Source organism: Sander lucioperca, chromosome 22 (assembly GCF_008315115.2).
Source record: "Sander lucioperca isolate FBNREF2018 chromosome 22, SLUC_FBN_1.2, whole genome shotgun sequence".
Classification (NCBI taxonomy): domain Eukaryota; kingdom Metazoa; phylum Chordata; class Actinopteri; order Perciformes; family Percidae; genus Sander; species Sander lucioperca.
The window spans coordinates 17,741,530-17,759,073 of NC_050194.1; the positions used below are offsets into that span (position 1 = coordinate 17,741,530).

At 40.8% G+C, this 17,544-nt stretch overlaps 1 protein-coding gene across 1 annotated transcript in view; it reads right to left on the bottom strand.

The window, feature by feature from the left end:
• The window catches only part of LOC116061436 (testican-2), a 40,874-nt gene that overhangs the window by 2,655 nt on the left and 20,675 nt on the right, over positions 1-17,544 (bottom strand). Inside the window, exons 4-10 of the mRNA XM_031315638.2 lie at positions 10,741-10,855; positions 6,162-6,270; positions 5,546-5,660; positions 4,742-4,861; positions 4,410-4,628; positions 1,644-1,706; positions 564-701 (exon numbers count right to left, since the gene is read on the bottom strand). Of these exons, the coding sequence (XP_031171498.1) occupies positions 564-701; positions 1,644-1,706; positions 4,410-4,628; positions 4,742-4,861; positions 5,546-5,660; positions 6,162-6,270; positions 10,741-10,855 (879 nt within the window). The remainder of the gene's footprint in view (positions 1-563; positions 702-1,643; positions 1,707-4,409; positions 4,629-4,741; positions 4,862-5,545; positions 5,661-6,161; positions 6,271-10,740; positions 10,856-17,544) is intronic.

Genomic DNA, 17,544 nt, shown 5'->3' on the forward strand with positions numbered 1-17,544 from the left:
TTCTGGTACAACCTCAAAATACAATTATGAACCTGAAAATGAGCATAATATGGCCACTTTAAGACTTGGGGGCGGGGAAAAAACCAAAACAGGGATTTGAAGAAGTCACCTTGGGCTTTAATAACTTGTGATGAGCATTTTTCACTATTTTCTGACATTGTAAAGACTTAACAATTAATTGATTAATCAAAAGAATAACTGACTGAGCTCCAACATGAGGATTTGAATGTGTGTAGCTGTTATCCCCCTCTCCTATTTATTGTTCTTTATGTTCTTAAAGCAAGTGAAAAAAAAAACTGCAAATGTTGTAAGAATATTACAATCTGTTGCCTATAGAAATCCATTTTCTAAAAGTGTCTGTATTATTAAATATGAATAACTGAGGCAGTTCAGTGCACTAAAATCAAGAAAAACTCAACCTTGATTAAAAGATAAAATACTGCACTGTTAAATATTTCCATGTTTTGAGAAAATTCGACTTCAAGGACTACAGACAGAAAATGACTTCATGAGAAGCTTTTCTTGCTGTGTACAGTGTGAGAAATATCTATTTGCCTAATTACCGCAGTCGGGGTTGCCATGGATTCTGGTGCCCATCATCTCTCCACCATGCTGGTCGACGCACCAGCACTCCCCTCGGCTTTGGTCGCACTGCACTTTCCTGTAGTAGCCGTCTTCATCGCAGCTGGGAATGTACATCCCTGCAAGGACGCGCACACACGCACATGCCTAGTTGTTAAATATTTATACCCTTAGCAGCACACATAGCTGCTAATGCTGATGCCTGAGATGACTGCAGAATAAACGGGAATGCCAGCACGCCTTTGTGAAACTGTAATAAAACCATTCGTCAGGATAGAGAGGCAGATTCTTTGCCCGAGAATACCACAGAGATAGAGAAATCTTCCCTGTTTGTTTTACACAAGCTGGTGGATGTGATTTCATGCAGTATGTTGGCAGAGTTGTTTCCTTATGCTGTGAGAGTGGCGTATAAAAATGTAGTGACAGCCTCTGGGACAGAGCTCCTCTGTTTCAGCCTCCCTCAGGACACTCTTGTCAAACCCAAAGCGAAGTTCTCTAACAAGCATCACTACCGAAACACCCCTTCCACTACCGTGAAAACTAGAGAAAACACAAGCAATGAGACAAGTGGGCCTCAGGGATGGACGAACATTTCTCTGGGTTTGGTTGCTGAAGAGTAAAATGCAGCTGTGTTGCATGCTGGGTAGATACTGTAGCATGGAGTTTCTCAGGGAGCCAAACGGACGAGTTTTCCTTGATCTTTCCCAAAGCCAGCACTGCCCTCTAATCCCCCCCCCAGGCTGATTAGGACCTAATCCGAGGCGTGCGCTTGTGATCTCTTGAATGGGCCTCCTCAAGCTTCTCGCCTATTGCTCCAGGCCTTATTACCTAAGTACGCCCAGAGACGCGGAGCGAGTGCGGGGGGCACACAGCAGTTAGCTGGTGCACTTCATGGCTAACAAAAAATGTTTCGCGGAGTTGTGTGGCTTTGAAAGGATCTGAAGAGAGTCAGTGGTAATTCCCTGTCCAAATGGTGTTGCTATGCAAGTGCAGTGTTTTAAAATCTTCAATCAAATATATCTTGAACTTCACAGTACTGCTTCGATAAATGATTAATTTACCGGGCTTCTTCTTGGCCGCCTCCTGCACTTGGATCCTCTCCAGCTCGGCGAGGCACGGTGGCTCTATGAGAATCAAACAACAAAAGTGATGACGGACGATACCTAAAACTGCTATCCCCAAACTTTATCTCAATCAATGCTCTTCATAATTACACTTTTTTTTGTTGCCCATATTGATTTGTTTAAGAAGTATTGTATTTCATTCCCTCAGAGCCTGATCGATCATCAAGAGCTTAGGAGAAAGAACATATGGATGTAGTCTGAGAATGACAAGGAAATGGGCTGAACCGTTAGAATAGATAGAAATAGAAACAAAGAAGAAAAAGACACTTTGTACTAACCCCCAAGGCGATAACCCTTCCCTAGTACAGTTTGTATTTGTAGATTTTCACAGCATTTCTGTTGTGCTTGCACAAAACTAGATGTCCACAGAGCATTATCAGTGCTTTCAAATCATTATCATAAATCCATTATCACTTAATGGTTTATAAATACCATCAGCTAGTAATGAAATATTGATCAGGGAGTCAGTGTAATATATTGCATGCAGGTTAAATGCCTGATCGGTAGAGGTTACTACCAGAAATATCCTGTATATGTTTAGTAAAGGTCAAATGGTGCAGATGTTGCAAATGAGCACAGCTGAAAAAGCACTGCGGTTGTAGGTAGCTCGATGGTGTTTTAAGCCCCCAACGTCGACTTCAAGGCACCTAACCATTGCCTAATCCTAGTGCCTTCCAGGCAGCGCTGCCTGGAAGACGACGTTGGGGGCTTAAAACACCAAACACCTTGTAGGTAACATCCATAGAGACACATCATAAGACAACAGTTACTACAAAAATATGTTAAAGCTTGAATAGCCTACTCTTTCCAAATCATGTCTAATCAGTTGAATGTATCACAGGTGGACTCCAATCGAGGTGTAGAAACGTCTAAAAGATGTCCAAGAGTAATGGAAGGCACCTGAGCTGAATTTCAAGTGTCATAGCAAAGGGTCTGAATACTTACGTGAATGTGATATTTTAGTTTTTGAAGTGAAGGGGTCTGAAAATGTTCTGCATGCACTGTAGTTGCATGTATATGACTGCATGTTGCATAACAACAGTCTTTCTGTGGAACCTCGACATGGCCATGAATGCCAGAGAAACCGGGAGGGGAATGATTGAAGGGAACAGTCTGCCTGATCTGAACACAATAATGCTTAGTTATTGGACTTCTGTGCTAATCATGGACTGTCCATAGGGAACACCATGTTCAAGCATAGTTCATACATGGTACCAGAACAGCTGAGGCCAAAGATCAATGATGGATCTGTGGCTGTATGTGTAGGACACTTGGATGAATCGGATGGGGATGAACCCTAAATCAGGAAAGGATGGCATTTTCTGCAGCATGGTGGAGAGACAAAACTCTGGTGGGACTTCAGTGAGGCCATAAAGAAAGACTTTATATTCAGCATAAAGTAATTCTGGCAAACTGTCAGATGACTCAGATAAAAGAGGTCTTGCCCAGATTGTTCTCAGCAGGGGAGGGAGGGAACTGCTCATCATGTTTAGAAAAACTTTCAGACCTGGATGAGCAGCAGTAGAAAATAGATAGAATGGATGGAGAATTCAAGCATAAGTTTGTACAAACTGCTGTAATGGCGAAATTTCTGTTAACATGATTCTCTATATATTTTTCTGATTTATTTGTTTTATGCTTTCTCTCACAATGCTGAAAGGGAGTTTTTCTCATTCCCACATGTAGAATCTGATTCTAACTAAGTGAGAATCACAAAGTCTGGAACATAATGTGAGCACTGTTTGTCTGAACAGATAGGGGCTACAAGGTCGCCCTAAAACTATCTCTCCTGATACATTTAGTTTTCCCATGCCAGTTGAGATGCAACTGGGGGGTGAAAGTCGTACAGGGGGAAGGAGGCGGAATGGCTCCAAGATGTCTCTTGTGTTTTTTGATTGTCTTCATGTGTATCAGATTGTCTGTGAGAAATGTAGAGTCATAATAAGCCAAGTGCGTGTGTGCTGTCACTCTGAAGATGTATTTAAGTTCAGTGTTTCTGTTCACTCATTTGAAGAGACCTTTCACACTAGTGCTGCGTGCCTTTTGTGAACCGTATGCTTCCTTGTAAACTTGCAAGTTTATAATAAAATACAAAAACCTAACTTGGTTTAGTCTACGACTGTTCTTTTATTTTTGTTTCACAATTCTATTTTCTTTCCAAAACATCTACACCTGCTGCAAAGAAAACTTCCACCACACTGCCGAAGGTTAAAGAGAAAGCAACAGGCAACCAAAATGTGCTTTTGAAGATGTTGATTAGGCTGAAAAATCCTGCTTTGAAATAACAGCCTGTAGGCTCTCAGACTTGGTTAAAGGAATAATTCGACAATTTGGGAAAAACGTGGCTCATTCACTTTCTTGTAGGTAGTTTGATGGCTCATTAATACCACTTTCATATCTGTGTGATAAATATGGAGTTAGAGCCAGGAGGTGATTAGCTTAGAAGAAACAGCTAGCCTGGCTACCAGCACGTCTAAAGGTCACTGATTAACGAGATGTATCTACTTTGTTAGAGCTGTACACAAAAAGAAATGTAAAAATGGCTGTAAAAAGTGAATAAGCATATTTCCCTCAGTGGTGAAATAAAGTGACATCATTGCATACCCTCAATTTTCCCTGTGATGTAACTTTGCTATTATTTCACCCATTACTAGATTTGACCCAAAATAAACTAAGCTCCATCGTGGAGATCCCTTCACTCACTTTCTCTCCAGAAGCAGAGGCACCACTCTGCCGTAGAGACCTTTCCATCCTTGTAGCTGTCGCAGGAGTTGAAGAAAGGTCGGATGCAGACCTCATACTTGTCCAGGTTAATAGCAGCTAGCTCAGCTTGGTCCAAGTACAAGTCACTATTGGTGTCGAGCCTTGAGAACATCCAGCCAATGGAGTCCTTGCAGCTGGCTACAAGGCTCTTATCCAGCGCTGTCAGAAATAATTTGCATAACACTTTAGTTTCTTTCTGTTAATACTACATTTCTTTGCACAGACAATTGAGTTGTAAGTTTGAGAATAAAGCTGCTTTGTAAGTTTCTAACCTGAAGCGGTGCCAGCTCCAAGCTTGCCAGAGTTATTCTGCTTCGCGTTTCCATGAAGGAGTTGGAACCAGTCTCTCAGGCGGTCGCCCAGGTCTGCCAGGTCCTGGCCAGTGCAGCTGTCTGAGGGAACAAAAAAAGGGAATCCGAGCATTCAGTACTTTGGCTGACACTCAACAGCTATCTGACTCACCTTCCCAAAAGCTTCCAATTGCTTTTACTGATGTACAGTGAACAGAATCAAAGGCATACATTTCCCTCACTGTCGAGGTGTACTGTTCATGCTGTCATTTACAAGTGTATGATCTGCTACTTAAAGAAAAAAATATTTTGCAATTTACTCTCCGGCAGGAAATTGCTGTAGAAATCAACTTTCCGTTTCAGGCTAAGCACTTATTCCAGTCTAATGATGAAAAACAGGAGTAACATTTCATCATTTTGATCAATTGGCATTTTTACATGCCTGAGAGCTTGGGCAATCAATACTGTTTGTCTGCAATGATAGATAGTGTACACTCTAAATAATATATCACTACATGATTGAAAGAGCAGTTTAACCACATTGGGCGATATTTGACTAACAGTAATCTCTGAAATTGGTAATGAGTATTGATCCCAAATGTGGAGCATTGGGTTGATTGGTCCTATCCTACTGACAGCATGCTGTGTGTGGTGCATCATAGCTTTCTTTTCTTTTTTTTGTTGAAACCTTGACTCATGAAAGGGATGACAGTGATACAGACAGGGAGGTGTGAATCCCAAAATTAAGATGCATAAATAGAAAAAGGTGAAGAAAAGGCAACTTGCCACGTTTCGTGTCAGTATTTGTGAGGGTAACGGAGGCAGTGGCACAGGGGCAAAAGCCACCACACATGATGCTCAGCTCTTTGCCTGTGAGGCAGGCCTGCTGCTCCAGCTTACACTGTAAGGAGAAAGCGAGAGACGGTTAAAATATTTATGGAGGTGACCGCAGGAAAAAGAGATTGTTCATTGAGATGAGACACTGCACTTAGAGAAAGGCATCAAGAATGAGCTGTCATTTTCCGGCGTCTTCTCATGCAAGGTCAAAATTAAAAACTATACATAAATCAATAAAGAGTCCCTCAGCGGCCGGTGTACGATGATGCCGCTCCAAACAACGTCAGTCATTAATCATACGGCCACGTTGAGCCGGTGCACTTGTCCTCCCGCGAGCAGTGATGAACTGTGCTGCCCTGCTGCGTCCACGTATATGTCAGCGCAGCAGGAAACAGCTCTTGACTGGCCTCCTCTCATTATTTAAAACGTTGACATGGGCACTTTCCATTTCTTCTCAGGGATTTTATGGTGGCAGAATCCAGTAATAAAGCAAAAGAAAAATGATCCAGGTAAAGCGTAGAGTGCTTTTAAAGAGAGATGCTAGTGCAGAATATTTTCCTTTTACCTCAGAGGCGTAGTTGTGTCCATCAGAGCCACATACAGGTGAGGAGGCAGCAACAGGACAAGGCTTGCAGCTGCTTTCATGGGCCTCCAGCTGCCCTGACTGTTTGACTCTGAACATGACAAGAAAAAAAGGAAACGTTAAAATGTCTGTCCAACCAAATTACAGAAAAAAAAGAAGCATTTTCTGACTTACCTCTACCTCTAGTGGTATCTAACCATTCGTATAGTTTCATTTCCCCAGGATTTTTTAGGATATCTGTCACTGAGATGCCAGCCCAATACAACAAGAAAGAAGAAGAGTCTACAGACATGCTAGCAACTCTGTGAGGCTGTACTTGGGCATGGTGTTGCTTTGAGCTTAACGTCAGCATGCTAATGTGCTCATATTGACAATGCTAAGACTTGCAAACATCAGCAGATATAACATTTACCAATACCAATGTAAGCATCTTCAGCGTGTTAGCATGCTAACATTTGCTAACTGGCATCACAAAGTAAAGCTCAGGCTGATAGGAGTGTTATTAGCTTTGAGGGTATTTGGTCAGTAAGCAACATTTTTATCTGATGATAGCGCTAGAGGAAAAGTGAGGGGATCATCAAATTCAGGAAAAGATTTCTCCTTTGGGGACCTTAAATGTCTGTACAAAATCTCATGGTAATCCATCCAATAGTCGTTGAAATATTTAAGTCAAAATGACCGACATTGCCTTTCCTAGATTGATTATGCTAGTGTGGCTACAAGCTCAAAAGTAACATCTCTTTCCAGAGTAACAGATAATGCCTGCCTGTCATCCTCTGTGGTCGAATGAAATACCCACAGACACCAGGACAGCTGAGTCACTGCCCAGAAACTCACATAGTGATACCACACTAACTTATGTCTTATTTATTTAAAAACAAACAGAAAACTAGCACTCGTACCAGAGCACTGAACATACTTTTAGTTGCTCGTTGTTTGAGAAGAATGCACTTTGAATTTCTGATGACATCTCGCTTCTGTTCCTGTCAAGTTTGAATGCACTTAGAGTTGCTTTGGACAAACAATGGATGTAACAGGACACTGTTGGGGGAAACACGTTGCTGCTGAATTTTTCAAAAGTTTACTTTTCCTGTGGAGGGAATGGCAATAGAAAACTCAGAGGCAGATATGTACGCTCGTGGTTAAATAAAACCCAAATTGTCTGCATTGCCTGTAAATATTTGCTTGCACTGCTTCGTAAAATCCCCCTTGCCTGCCTTCCTCTCACACGATGATTTGAGTTCATGTTAGTCCTACTGAGCACAAGCATTACGCTGTGCAGTACGACTTCTGTGGTTGCTACTTAATGATGCTGGAAGGGTTTAGTGTGGTTGCGTTCGTGCTTATTACCCATTATTCGACAGTCTTTCTCATCTCTAAAGTGACTCTGTAAATGAAGCACTTTATTGAAAAAGATAAACGCCTGTCGCAGCACATAGACTTTGCAGGTAGTAATAATTCACTCCATTAATTCTTTTCAGACTGCAACCTTGCTCATTTGTTTTCCAGTCCAAGTGGAATGGATGGCTGAGGGAACAGATAAATGCTTTACAATGAGGTTTACACTAAAAACTAAAGGGTCTTTGTAAAGGAAGGAGCATTTGAAATACTATAAATCCCAGTATGCACATTGACCAAAATGTCAAAGTATATTTTATATATACTTTAGCTGTCATGGTTATCCTATCCCAACTCCTATAAAGCTGCCCTATTATCAACATGGGTAGTTCAGTATTATTTTCAACATGGCACGCTGGTCAAGCACACAATGCACTCCATGTTCAAGTGGTTTGATACTTAAGAACACTGTTGCTTGGTTACAAACAATAAAATGGATGTCACTAAGCACCTTTCTTTTTTACAATTGGTGACTGATTTTGTGTTTTCTGCATGTCAGTGTCATGCTAGGGCAGTGCCTAAAATGGGCCAGTACTCACCAGTACTGAGTACCGGCACTTGTGATTGTTGTCCACATGAGTACCCTTAATTTTTAATTGTTGTTAACAGTATTATTAATGGAATGATATTTACACCAAAATAGGCTATATATCATGATTTATTGGGGAAAACCAAGCAATTATATTAAAAATCTGACATTCAGCACCCCCATATAGCGCAAATGGAATGATCCTTTTGTTTGATAACCACATTTTCAGACACTGCGATGATTCAGCTGTGAGATTGGCAGTTGAATCAAGCTCCTTAGAAAGAATCGTTGCATAGTTGACTATTTAGGGTCACCCCTACATGAATATAAATATATCCAAGACACATGCAATGATCATATCAAGGAACTGCTGAATTAGGGTACTGGGCACCTTTTTTGGACCAATTCAGGCACTGATGCTAGGGTCAAAACAAAAGGCAGCCTAGACTCAAATGGGAGATATCGTAGCTGTCCGTAATTCCCCATAAACTGATATGAATGTGTTTTTTCCTCTCAGCTGCTCATATTTCCAGTCCATATGATATGACATGGACACAACGTAAGCCTTGGTTTTTAATCAGGTTTGATCAGATTGTTATACACTGTATGTTGTGCACAAATATAAGGTGGTGGTGAGGATTATCAAATGTGCTGCGCTGAGAAGACTTTGTGCACTTTCATCGGTTTACAGCTTATTTGATTGCATGTTTTAGTTTGTCTTAACTGCATAAATGTTTGAGTTCACAAACCGACGATCCGTGTAGTTTTAAGTAATTAAACAAAGTAATAGTGGCTTCATTATTAATTAAAACTAAACCACAGGAGTTCATGATACATGATGCATTAGATTAGATCCATGATGAGTCCTGTATTAGTTAAGCATTAATTAATCATAAGGTATGTACCCTTGACATTAAGGGCCCTATTTTAACGATCTGAAACGCAAGTATCAAACGCCAAACGCAAGTAGCTTTGTGGGCGGATCTCGGACGCTGTTGCGGGATAAATGACTCTTGCGCCCGACGCAAATCTAAAATGGGTTGGTCTGAAGTAGCTACATTACTCATAGGTGTGGTTTGGGCGTAACGTGCAATAAACCAATCAGAGCGTTATCTCACATTCCCTTTAAAAGCAGGCACTCTTGTTCCATGGCGGATTGCTATTATAATGGCGGATTTGCTAGGCACACGCTCTAAATACATCCATGGGCGCACGCCAGGAGCGGTTTACAGCGTAGGAGACCGACGTTTGCTATTGATTTTTCTTTTTGACAAAATGTAAATAAAGAAATGTCACAAAAACATACTTTCCGATGTTTTGGGCTCACTCTCACTGAATTACGAGGTTATGAATGCATGGTGATATATTTGCAATGTAGTCTAACATTAGACCGAGATTACCTCACTATACACGATGCAGCTCTCCTGTCTCTCCTCTCCCGTGCTGCTGCTGGGGCATTTGGGTTAAGTGGCATCGGCACATGCAGTTCAACATCACATCTCCTTAAGTCCTCTAATATTTCCTCATTTATGTCATCAACACATCCTTGATTCATGGAAATGTTGCGTAAAACAAGGTCATATTTTTCCCTGTATTTATGTATGGTTTGCAAAAATGGGAACTGCTAGGTCCGTGAGATGAGAGAAGCAAAGTGTATGCACGGCGTGCAAGCTCTACATTACGGCCAAGCACGCGCCCTTAAAATAGCATCTGAATAACGCGCCACTGACTTTAGACTAGCTTTTTCCTGGTCTGTGGCAGAATTGTTTTCTGAAAGTGCTAAATAGCACTAGGGAACGTTTGCGCCGGAACACGCCTCCTCTTTTTGCTGAACCGCCCCCGGGAGCGCAAGTTCATTCCCTAATTTACCAACGTGAGTCTGTGGAGGGAAAAGTCTGCTGTACGTCGGGTGCAAAAAAGGAATGATACACGCGTCGGTGTACAAAGTCAATTGCGCTGGGTGCGAGATAGGGCCAGTGTCCTTCCATCTTTCCGCTGTGTCTGATAGGAGGTGTTATTAACATATTAGCTGTTATGATTTCAAGTGGAGCCATGTATAAGGATAAATAATAGCGATAAGGATTTAAATCAGAGACCTGAGTTTGACATTTATTGACTACTAAATGATTATTGTTGACAATGGTTTTCAATATAAAATATTTCAGTTCTTTAAATTCAGTGGTATTTCAATGTCAACATGAATTATTCAGTAGTGATTAATGTGGTATATTAAGATTTAATAGTCAATTTAATGCTGTGCAATTAAAAAAAAATCTGATCTAAACATTCAAGTCAGGTCAAAAAATAAATCAGGTTTCTCAAATTGGCTTGGTCATATTCAGACACTACAGACTGTTCAGTTTTCCATCCACACAGTTAATTACTCATTGCTCAGCAAGAGTGTTCAAGATGAAACAACATCATTCCTGACTCATGACACTCTCTGGCCCTGTTGGGGAGTTTAATCAATAGCTCTCACAGCCAGACACTGAAAGGATTTTAACTGACGCACAGCTAATGGCTGTTGACACCAATGCCACAGAAACGTCTGTCCACGAAGAAATCTTCTAAACAGCAACAACATGTCTTGCAAACACAAAACAAGCCTCCCTCCCACTTCAGGACTCTACCTACCTGTGCTCCAGTTTCTTGCGATTCACACACATGGCCCTCTGGTAGCCCTGAGCGACGCACACCTTATGGCGGCTGCACTTCACATTCTGGCACGGGTCCTTGGTGGTGTCCACGGCTGCAAGCACAAAGCAACAACACTAAAAATCACCAGAGTATCAATCACCGTTGAGGTGTTTTGCTTTAATTCTCTACTTTTGTCACCTCCTTGAGAAAAATAAAGAGCTTCTGGCTGTTTTTTGGGAGCATATGTTCAACAGATTGATAGCAGCAGCAACAACAAAAACAGAGAAACGTAGCTATTTTATGTGCTGCATGATCAAATCAGTATATTTACACCTTTTAAAATGATCTTTCGTCCTCTCCTTTCAACACGGTTGTATGCAATAAAAAATCATCAAATGTGTAATGAAAAATATTCTAGCGGTGTACACAAATGAGTCCATTGATTTTATAGTCAGCAGTGCTGAAAACATGGAAGCCTAGCTGTCATTAGCGAGGCAGCCTGTTGTCAATAGCACTGCCTGCAGTCTCCAATGGCTGGGTGTGATTGCCAGAAAGCCTGACAGCACTGATTGAGCATCTCTTTCTCTCGGCTCGTCACATCTCACTTCCCCCATGTCAACCTATCACTGGCTCTCACCGTCTTACCTTTTTTCTCTCTCTCACACACACACATTACATCTTTGTCTGACATGTTCCCTTTCTTTATATCCTCTTCCCTCCCTCCCCAGCATCTCCCTCTCTATCTTTGGAGAGTTGAACTCTTCAATGCCACCCTCTTTTCCACTGATAGACTGAGATGGAAATAGCACCATGTCCTTCACCTTCCTCAGCCTGTGGTCAATGCCAACCGAAACTGGATGTCACACCGCCCCGGCCCATTTGCCGCCTTGCCGGAGAGGCCTCGGAAAACTCACAGGCTCAGATAAATTTAAGAGTTAGTGGTGAGTGGTGATTGGCGAGCAGCAGTCAGCAAGAGATGTTTAAGCTGTGAAATCCTGAGTCAGCTTTAAGCAGCTGCTTTGTAGTCAACACGGTCAACAGACGAGGTGGCTGCCAGCCAGATTTACTGCAAATCCAGAGACTAGGTGATCATTTGATGCTACAGCAGGGAGGTACGGGGGAACAGTGGATGACAACGCTTACAGAATCCAAAAATGTGATGCTGTGTGCACGTGGCGTTTTTGTTCTACAAGACCAGGTATGATACTGAGCTGGTGACTGGAGTTCATAAAAAGCCGAAGTCCTGCACCACTTCCTACATGGCTTGTGATTCATGATACTTTGTTCCACAATGCATTTTTAATATGGAAGTTACGTGTTTGGTCCTGTTGGTTTGTCTGTTAGGACAGCAGGGTATCTCATAGCCTCATTCAAACAAGGTTCTGAGGGACTTAGCCCACATTTGTGTTCTTCGCAAACCTTACCGGGAAAAATGTAATCATTTGATGGATTTTCAATGAAATTCAATTGAATTCACAGTTTGGTGGAATGAATCTACGACTAGCAAGTACAGTACAAAATTAGCAAAAAAAAATCCCACAGTCCATCTTCACATAAATATTAAGAAACCCTGTGCTGTATGAGCAACCGATGTTCATAAAACAAGGGCTATGGAGCAGGACTTCAGCTGTGTTAGAACAGAAATAAGCTAGAAGCTCCTAAAAAGCTTGACCCATATCTGTGGCAACAACTAGTCTATCTAGAAAAGAAATCAGCATGAGAGATAGCACAGGGATTGTTTTTTGCCGTCTATTAGAATTGAATTACAAATCCGTTCATCTAGAATCTAATAAAAAATGCAAGACGTAGGCTCAGCAGAGAAGCTCAAAGACAACTGAATGAAACTTCAAAGTCATTCAATATAAAATGTTTTGGGACCACTGACTTTTATTCACCTCATCTGTTCCAACAGGTATTCTGCTCTGTCATAGTTTAACCCCAGTAACAATATCTAGACTATACCACCGCTATTTCTCTTTTGATTTTAGACATAAACCTCCCCAAAATTCCCATCAAACTGTTACCATACATCTCATTTTGACTATTTATTTGTAATAAAGAGAGCAAAGACATCAGTTCTCTTTAGTAAAACTCATCACTCAGGTTTACACTTATCAGAGTGCAAGGTTTAACATTTCATTTTGATAACACCAGTTCCAGTCATGGATCATGAAGCTTTATGGGAGCTTTTTTTTAGAGGAGTAATATAGCTTTAACTATTACCACTTTCTTTGGTGCCATTTTATTATTGTAGACTGTGGAGTGAGTCGTGCGCTGCACAGTCTGAATATATGAGGAAGCACTCGGGGGCACACACACCAGTATCAAGGCTCTGCAATCTACTTTATGTGTAAGTTTAATAACAGAAACTGAATCTGGATAAAATATACTCATTCAGTGACGAAGCATTATATGCACATCTAATATCTGTCCAGGAATAGCATGACTCTGCTTGATTTTTGGAGAATATCCTTTTTTAGGAATATTATTATTTTTGGATTATTTCATAGCTATTTAAATTGCTGCAAATCCACCAGTAGATTAAATGTCATCAGGTTTTGCAGGATCGTTGATACTGTATGTGCACGTCATCTACGTCTGGTTTCAATTGCACTAAATCCAAGAGTTTTTGTGATTTATGTCCAAATGGCCATGCCTTCAAGAATTTGATGACCAATAACAGAAAAACTGGAATAGAAAAGGCCAAATAACAGTTTTCTCAGGCTAATATTTAGTGAAGAGTAGATGAAATTTGGAGGGGTGGATGGTTTTGCGAAAACTTACAATAACTGAACAAAGCTGTAAACTTAACAATGATAAGTTATCAACTTTTAAGTTGATTTGGCAAGCACATCAACACAAAGCAACATTAGCAACTAGCAATTAGCATAAATAGAGAAGAGTTTTTGTACACCTGGTGAATGCATGTCTAATATTCACTCGCCTTTTAGCTGGTTTTGGTCTCCACTAGTCTGGATCAACGGAAGTACATTTTCAGGATAATTGCCATCTGGCACGTGAGCCAAGCGCCGGATGTCCCTCACCTTCTGTTCATGTATGTTGCAGTTCTCAAAGTCTGTTCGCTTCAGGAAACAACAACAAACTTCGAGCTAGCAAGCTACACGCTGAAAATGGCAAGTTTTAAAGAAAATTTGGATTTGTGCAACAAGACAGGCCTGCTTGGTTCTTTCGGTTAATGATTGTAAAGATTTACAAAGAATATGTATAAAGCATTTACTATCTAACTGGGAAGTTTTGGGACCGATTAGTGGGGTTGCTATGGACGAAGTACACGCGGCGATACACTGGTAAGAGCAAATTACGTTTAACCATGTATCCAGCTAATTTAAATAGCTCACGTTACTGTATTGTGTGAACATTTAACTTCATTTAATATTGTATGTGGCGTTTTCTTTTGCGGCATGCAAATGTTCCACAAAAACAAGTTCCTTCCCGAGACTAATTTGCAGAACCACCGTTGCTGCGTCCGGAGCTTAGCGGCGCCCAAGACAATTGTGATTGGTTTAAAGAAATGCACACAACCAAGAGAGTTTCTTTCACTCCACAGCGCTGTGGAGATAGGTATGGCAATGCAAGACTAGGTCTCCACCAACTCTTGAGGAAAATATATGGTTCTTTAAGCTGCTAAATGCAGAGTTTTTTTGTGGGAGTAGCAATGGACAGTAGTGAAAATCCACTCCTGTGTCACCCTCTAGTGTACAGTTGATTTTTAGAGCTTTCCTTTTTAGCGAGAGTGAATAAAAACATGGCTTGTGGGCCAGAGAATGAAAAAAACGAGTTGAAAAACGATTTAAAGCTCATTTGAGCTGAGGGGTGATAGTTCCCTGTTTGTCACTACGGGCGACCCCTTTCACATTCACATTACAGTCAATTGGTCCCTTGTAAATATAAAAATGTTGATTATAGCAGCTTTGAATTAAACAGTGGTGTCTTGATTGATGACTGATAAATTAATTTTAAGTAATCCAGGAATCGAAAGAAATTTGCTTCTACGCCTCACAGTTCAGGGGGTTTTAGTCAAAATACAGAGAACTTTATAAGCAGCCATATGTTAGAGCTCTTGGATGTGCATCCACAACCTAAAAACTCACTTTAAAATATACTTGTTATACATTGACATTTCAGTGCAGGGCCCAGAGTTTAAGGGCCATTATGGGTCTTAAATCCGCCTGTAATCCGGTCAACAAAGGTGATGGGACTGCACCGAGCCTGTGTGCAATCTCTCTGAGATTATTATTATTATGGCGGCATCAAAAAACTAATATAACATGGCTGCTTTCTCATCCGCGATCAGCTTTTTCCCTCACCTGTCTGTGTGTGTGTCCTGCATCAAAGGCCTTCATCAATTTGTTTTGCATTTAAATTGTCAGAGTGTTTTAATTTTTTATTTTTTATTTAATAAAGTACTTTAGTGGTACTGGAATAAAAAAAAGAAAAAGAAAATCCGAAGAAGACCTGCCAAGAAAAAGTAGCACCTGTCTGAAACTAAAAAGATTTAGCTCTGATGAATACTAAAAGCATAAGAAAGTAAATTAGTTTCAACTGGATTTGCAATTACTGTCATCTTTGAAGACTTTTTTATGCCCTTTGATTTAATTGGTGGTCGCTGTGTTAAAGCAGCCTGCAGCTTTTATTTAACTCCAATAGAGCTATGAAATGATTTCATTATAATTAGAGAGGATGCAACACCTCCAGTTCTTTTTTATAACACATAATGTCTAAATAATTTTGTTGTTAAAGTTGTTGAATGGAAGCATAATCAAAGTCACAGTCAACATGCTTCTCGAGGTATAAGAGAAGTTTAATTTATCGGCTAAAATAAAAGATGTCAAAGACTAATATGCCAGCTCTTTTTCAAAATCAGAGCAGTAGGCACCTTATAGTTTTGAAATGGCCTGCAGAGCCGAGCTGACGTCTCAATCAGCTCACTGGAGGTGTCTGAGGTCTCCTATTAGGTCTTTTGTTCTATCCAGAACTTGCATGTACAGTACACCTTGTCGGAGTTTCTGCTGTCTTGTTAAATTTACAATGAAGAGGACCTTGATCAATTAACTCTGCAGAATTAGTCCCAGTGAGAGTTGGGACGGGGATGAAATCAATGGTATTCAAATGAGCATCGCCCACACTACAGCAAGCGAGGCGTTTTCTTGAGACTACATTAGTTATTCTCCATGTTGTATGAACAGATGACTGGGATAACGTCTTCTGCTAATTCTTCTCACATCTTTCTCCTTTGAGGCAAGTCTTCAATGTCTTTCAAGTGAGGCAGTGTGGGTGTGGCGCTACACCCGACCTCCCACACTCACCTCGCAACAGTAACACACTGCTAACCCTAATGGCCTGCTTGATTGGCTACAACATGTATGAATAGTATCTTTTTAATCTGTGCTGTGAAATGATTCCTACTTCATTACCACCACAGAACAGTTAGCATTTAACTAGCTTAATCCACAGTTCAGATAAAGTGTGATTGTTGTCGCTGAAAAAAGCACAGGTTCAGGTGAACTGCAGCCAAATATTTAGGCCACCGGAAATGACAAATTTGTTTCAATTTTTGATTTTCTTTTGTTTCTTGGGAATAAAATACCTCTTGTTTTTATACAGGGATTATGAGTCAAGTTTTTATTTATAGGCTACTTGTGTTTGTGATTATCAAATATCACTGATTATTACTCTTTAAATCACACTGTGGAATAATACAACAAAATACTCCCTCATGATTTTTTTTCTCTTTTTTCTCGGTGCTAATGTGGCGAGAATGAATCGAAACAGTAAAGTTGCGGGCCACAATAGCAAAACAATGAGCTGAAAGACGCTAAAATGCTCTGTAGAGCTTAGGGTAACTGAGAAGCTGTGTGATAATTATCTGTGGGTTTATCACTAGAAAAAACCTCCTTCACATACAAGTAGTCATGTGATCCAATGTCATATACAAATATTATTTAATATTATTTCCTAGGACCTCGGGTAAACCAAGCACTGTTGGTTACAGCGTCTTCTTGTGGTAGTTCGTTGATCTCTGTAATCTCTGAGTTTGTAGCACAGCTGGGCTTCAAACCTCAGTTTGTGAAGACACGGCAGTCAGGTTTCACACCATCAGCGGTTCTGGTGAGCTATACACTTCCTACAACCAGCATACAGCACATTGTCCCTGGAAAGACACACTGTTGAACGTTTGGCTCAATACTACATTGTTTTTTTTTTCATGATTATTTTTTGGCTATTTTAGGCCTTTATTATACAGGACAGCTGGATATGTGAAAGGAGAGAGAGAGGGGGAATGACATGCAGCAAAAGGCCGCAGGCCAGAATCAAACCTATGGCCGCTTCGTCAAGGACTGAACCTTAGTTCTTGGGGCGCATGCTCAACCAGGGAGCTATCCAGGCACCCCGATACTATGATTTTTTTTTTACTCAATTTGGAAGATTATGAAACGTTTGCACTCTCTCAGTGTTTTTTTTAATATCATTTTTAATTTCTGTTAAATACCAAAAGAACATTTGACTGAAATAACCATATTCACCATTTTCACATGGTCGTCCTCCCTCCTCCACAGCTGACTTTCTAACGGTAAGATATTTATTTCCAACTTGAAACAGACCCCATGGAGGTATATGGAGCCTGGTGGGAGTTCGGAGTTGAGCCCACAGCAACAAAGGCAATTATAGCAGGCTTTTCAAACTAATGGATCCGTCTGAAGGCTCAGACTCTCCTTTCCTGAATCAAAACTGTGTTCTCACCCTTCACAAGCTCTGACACTCCAGACCAGCGCTCACCAC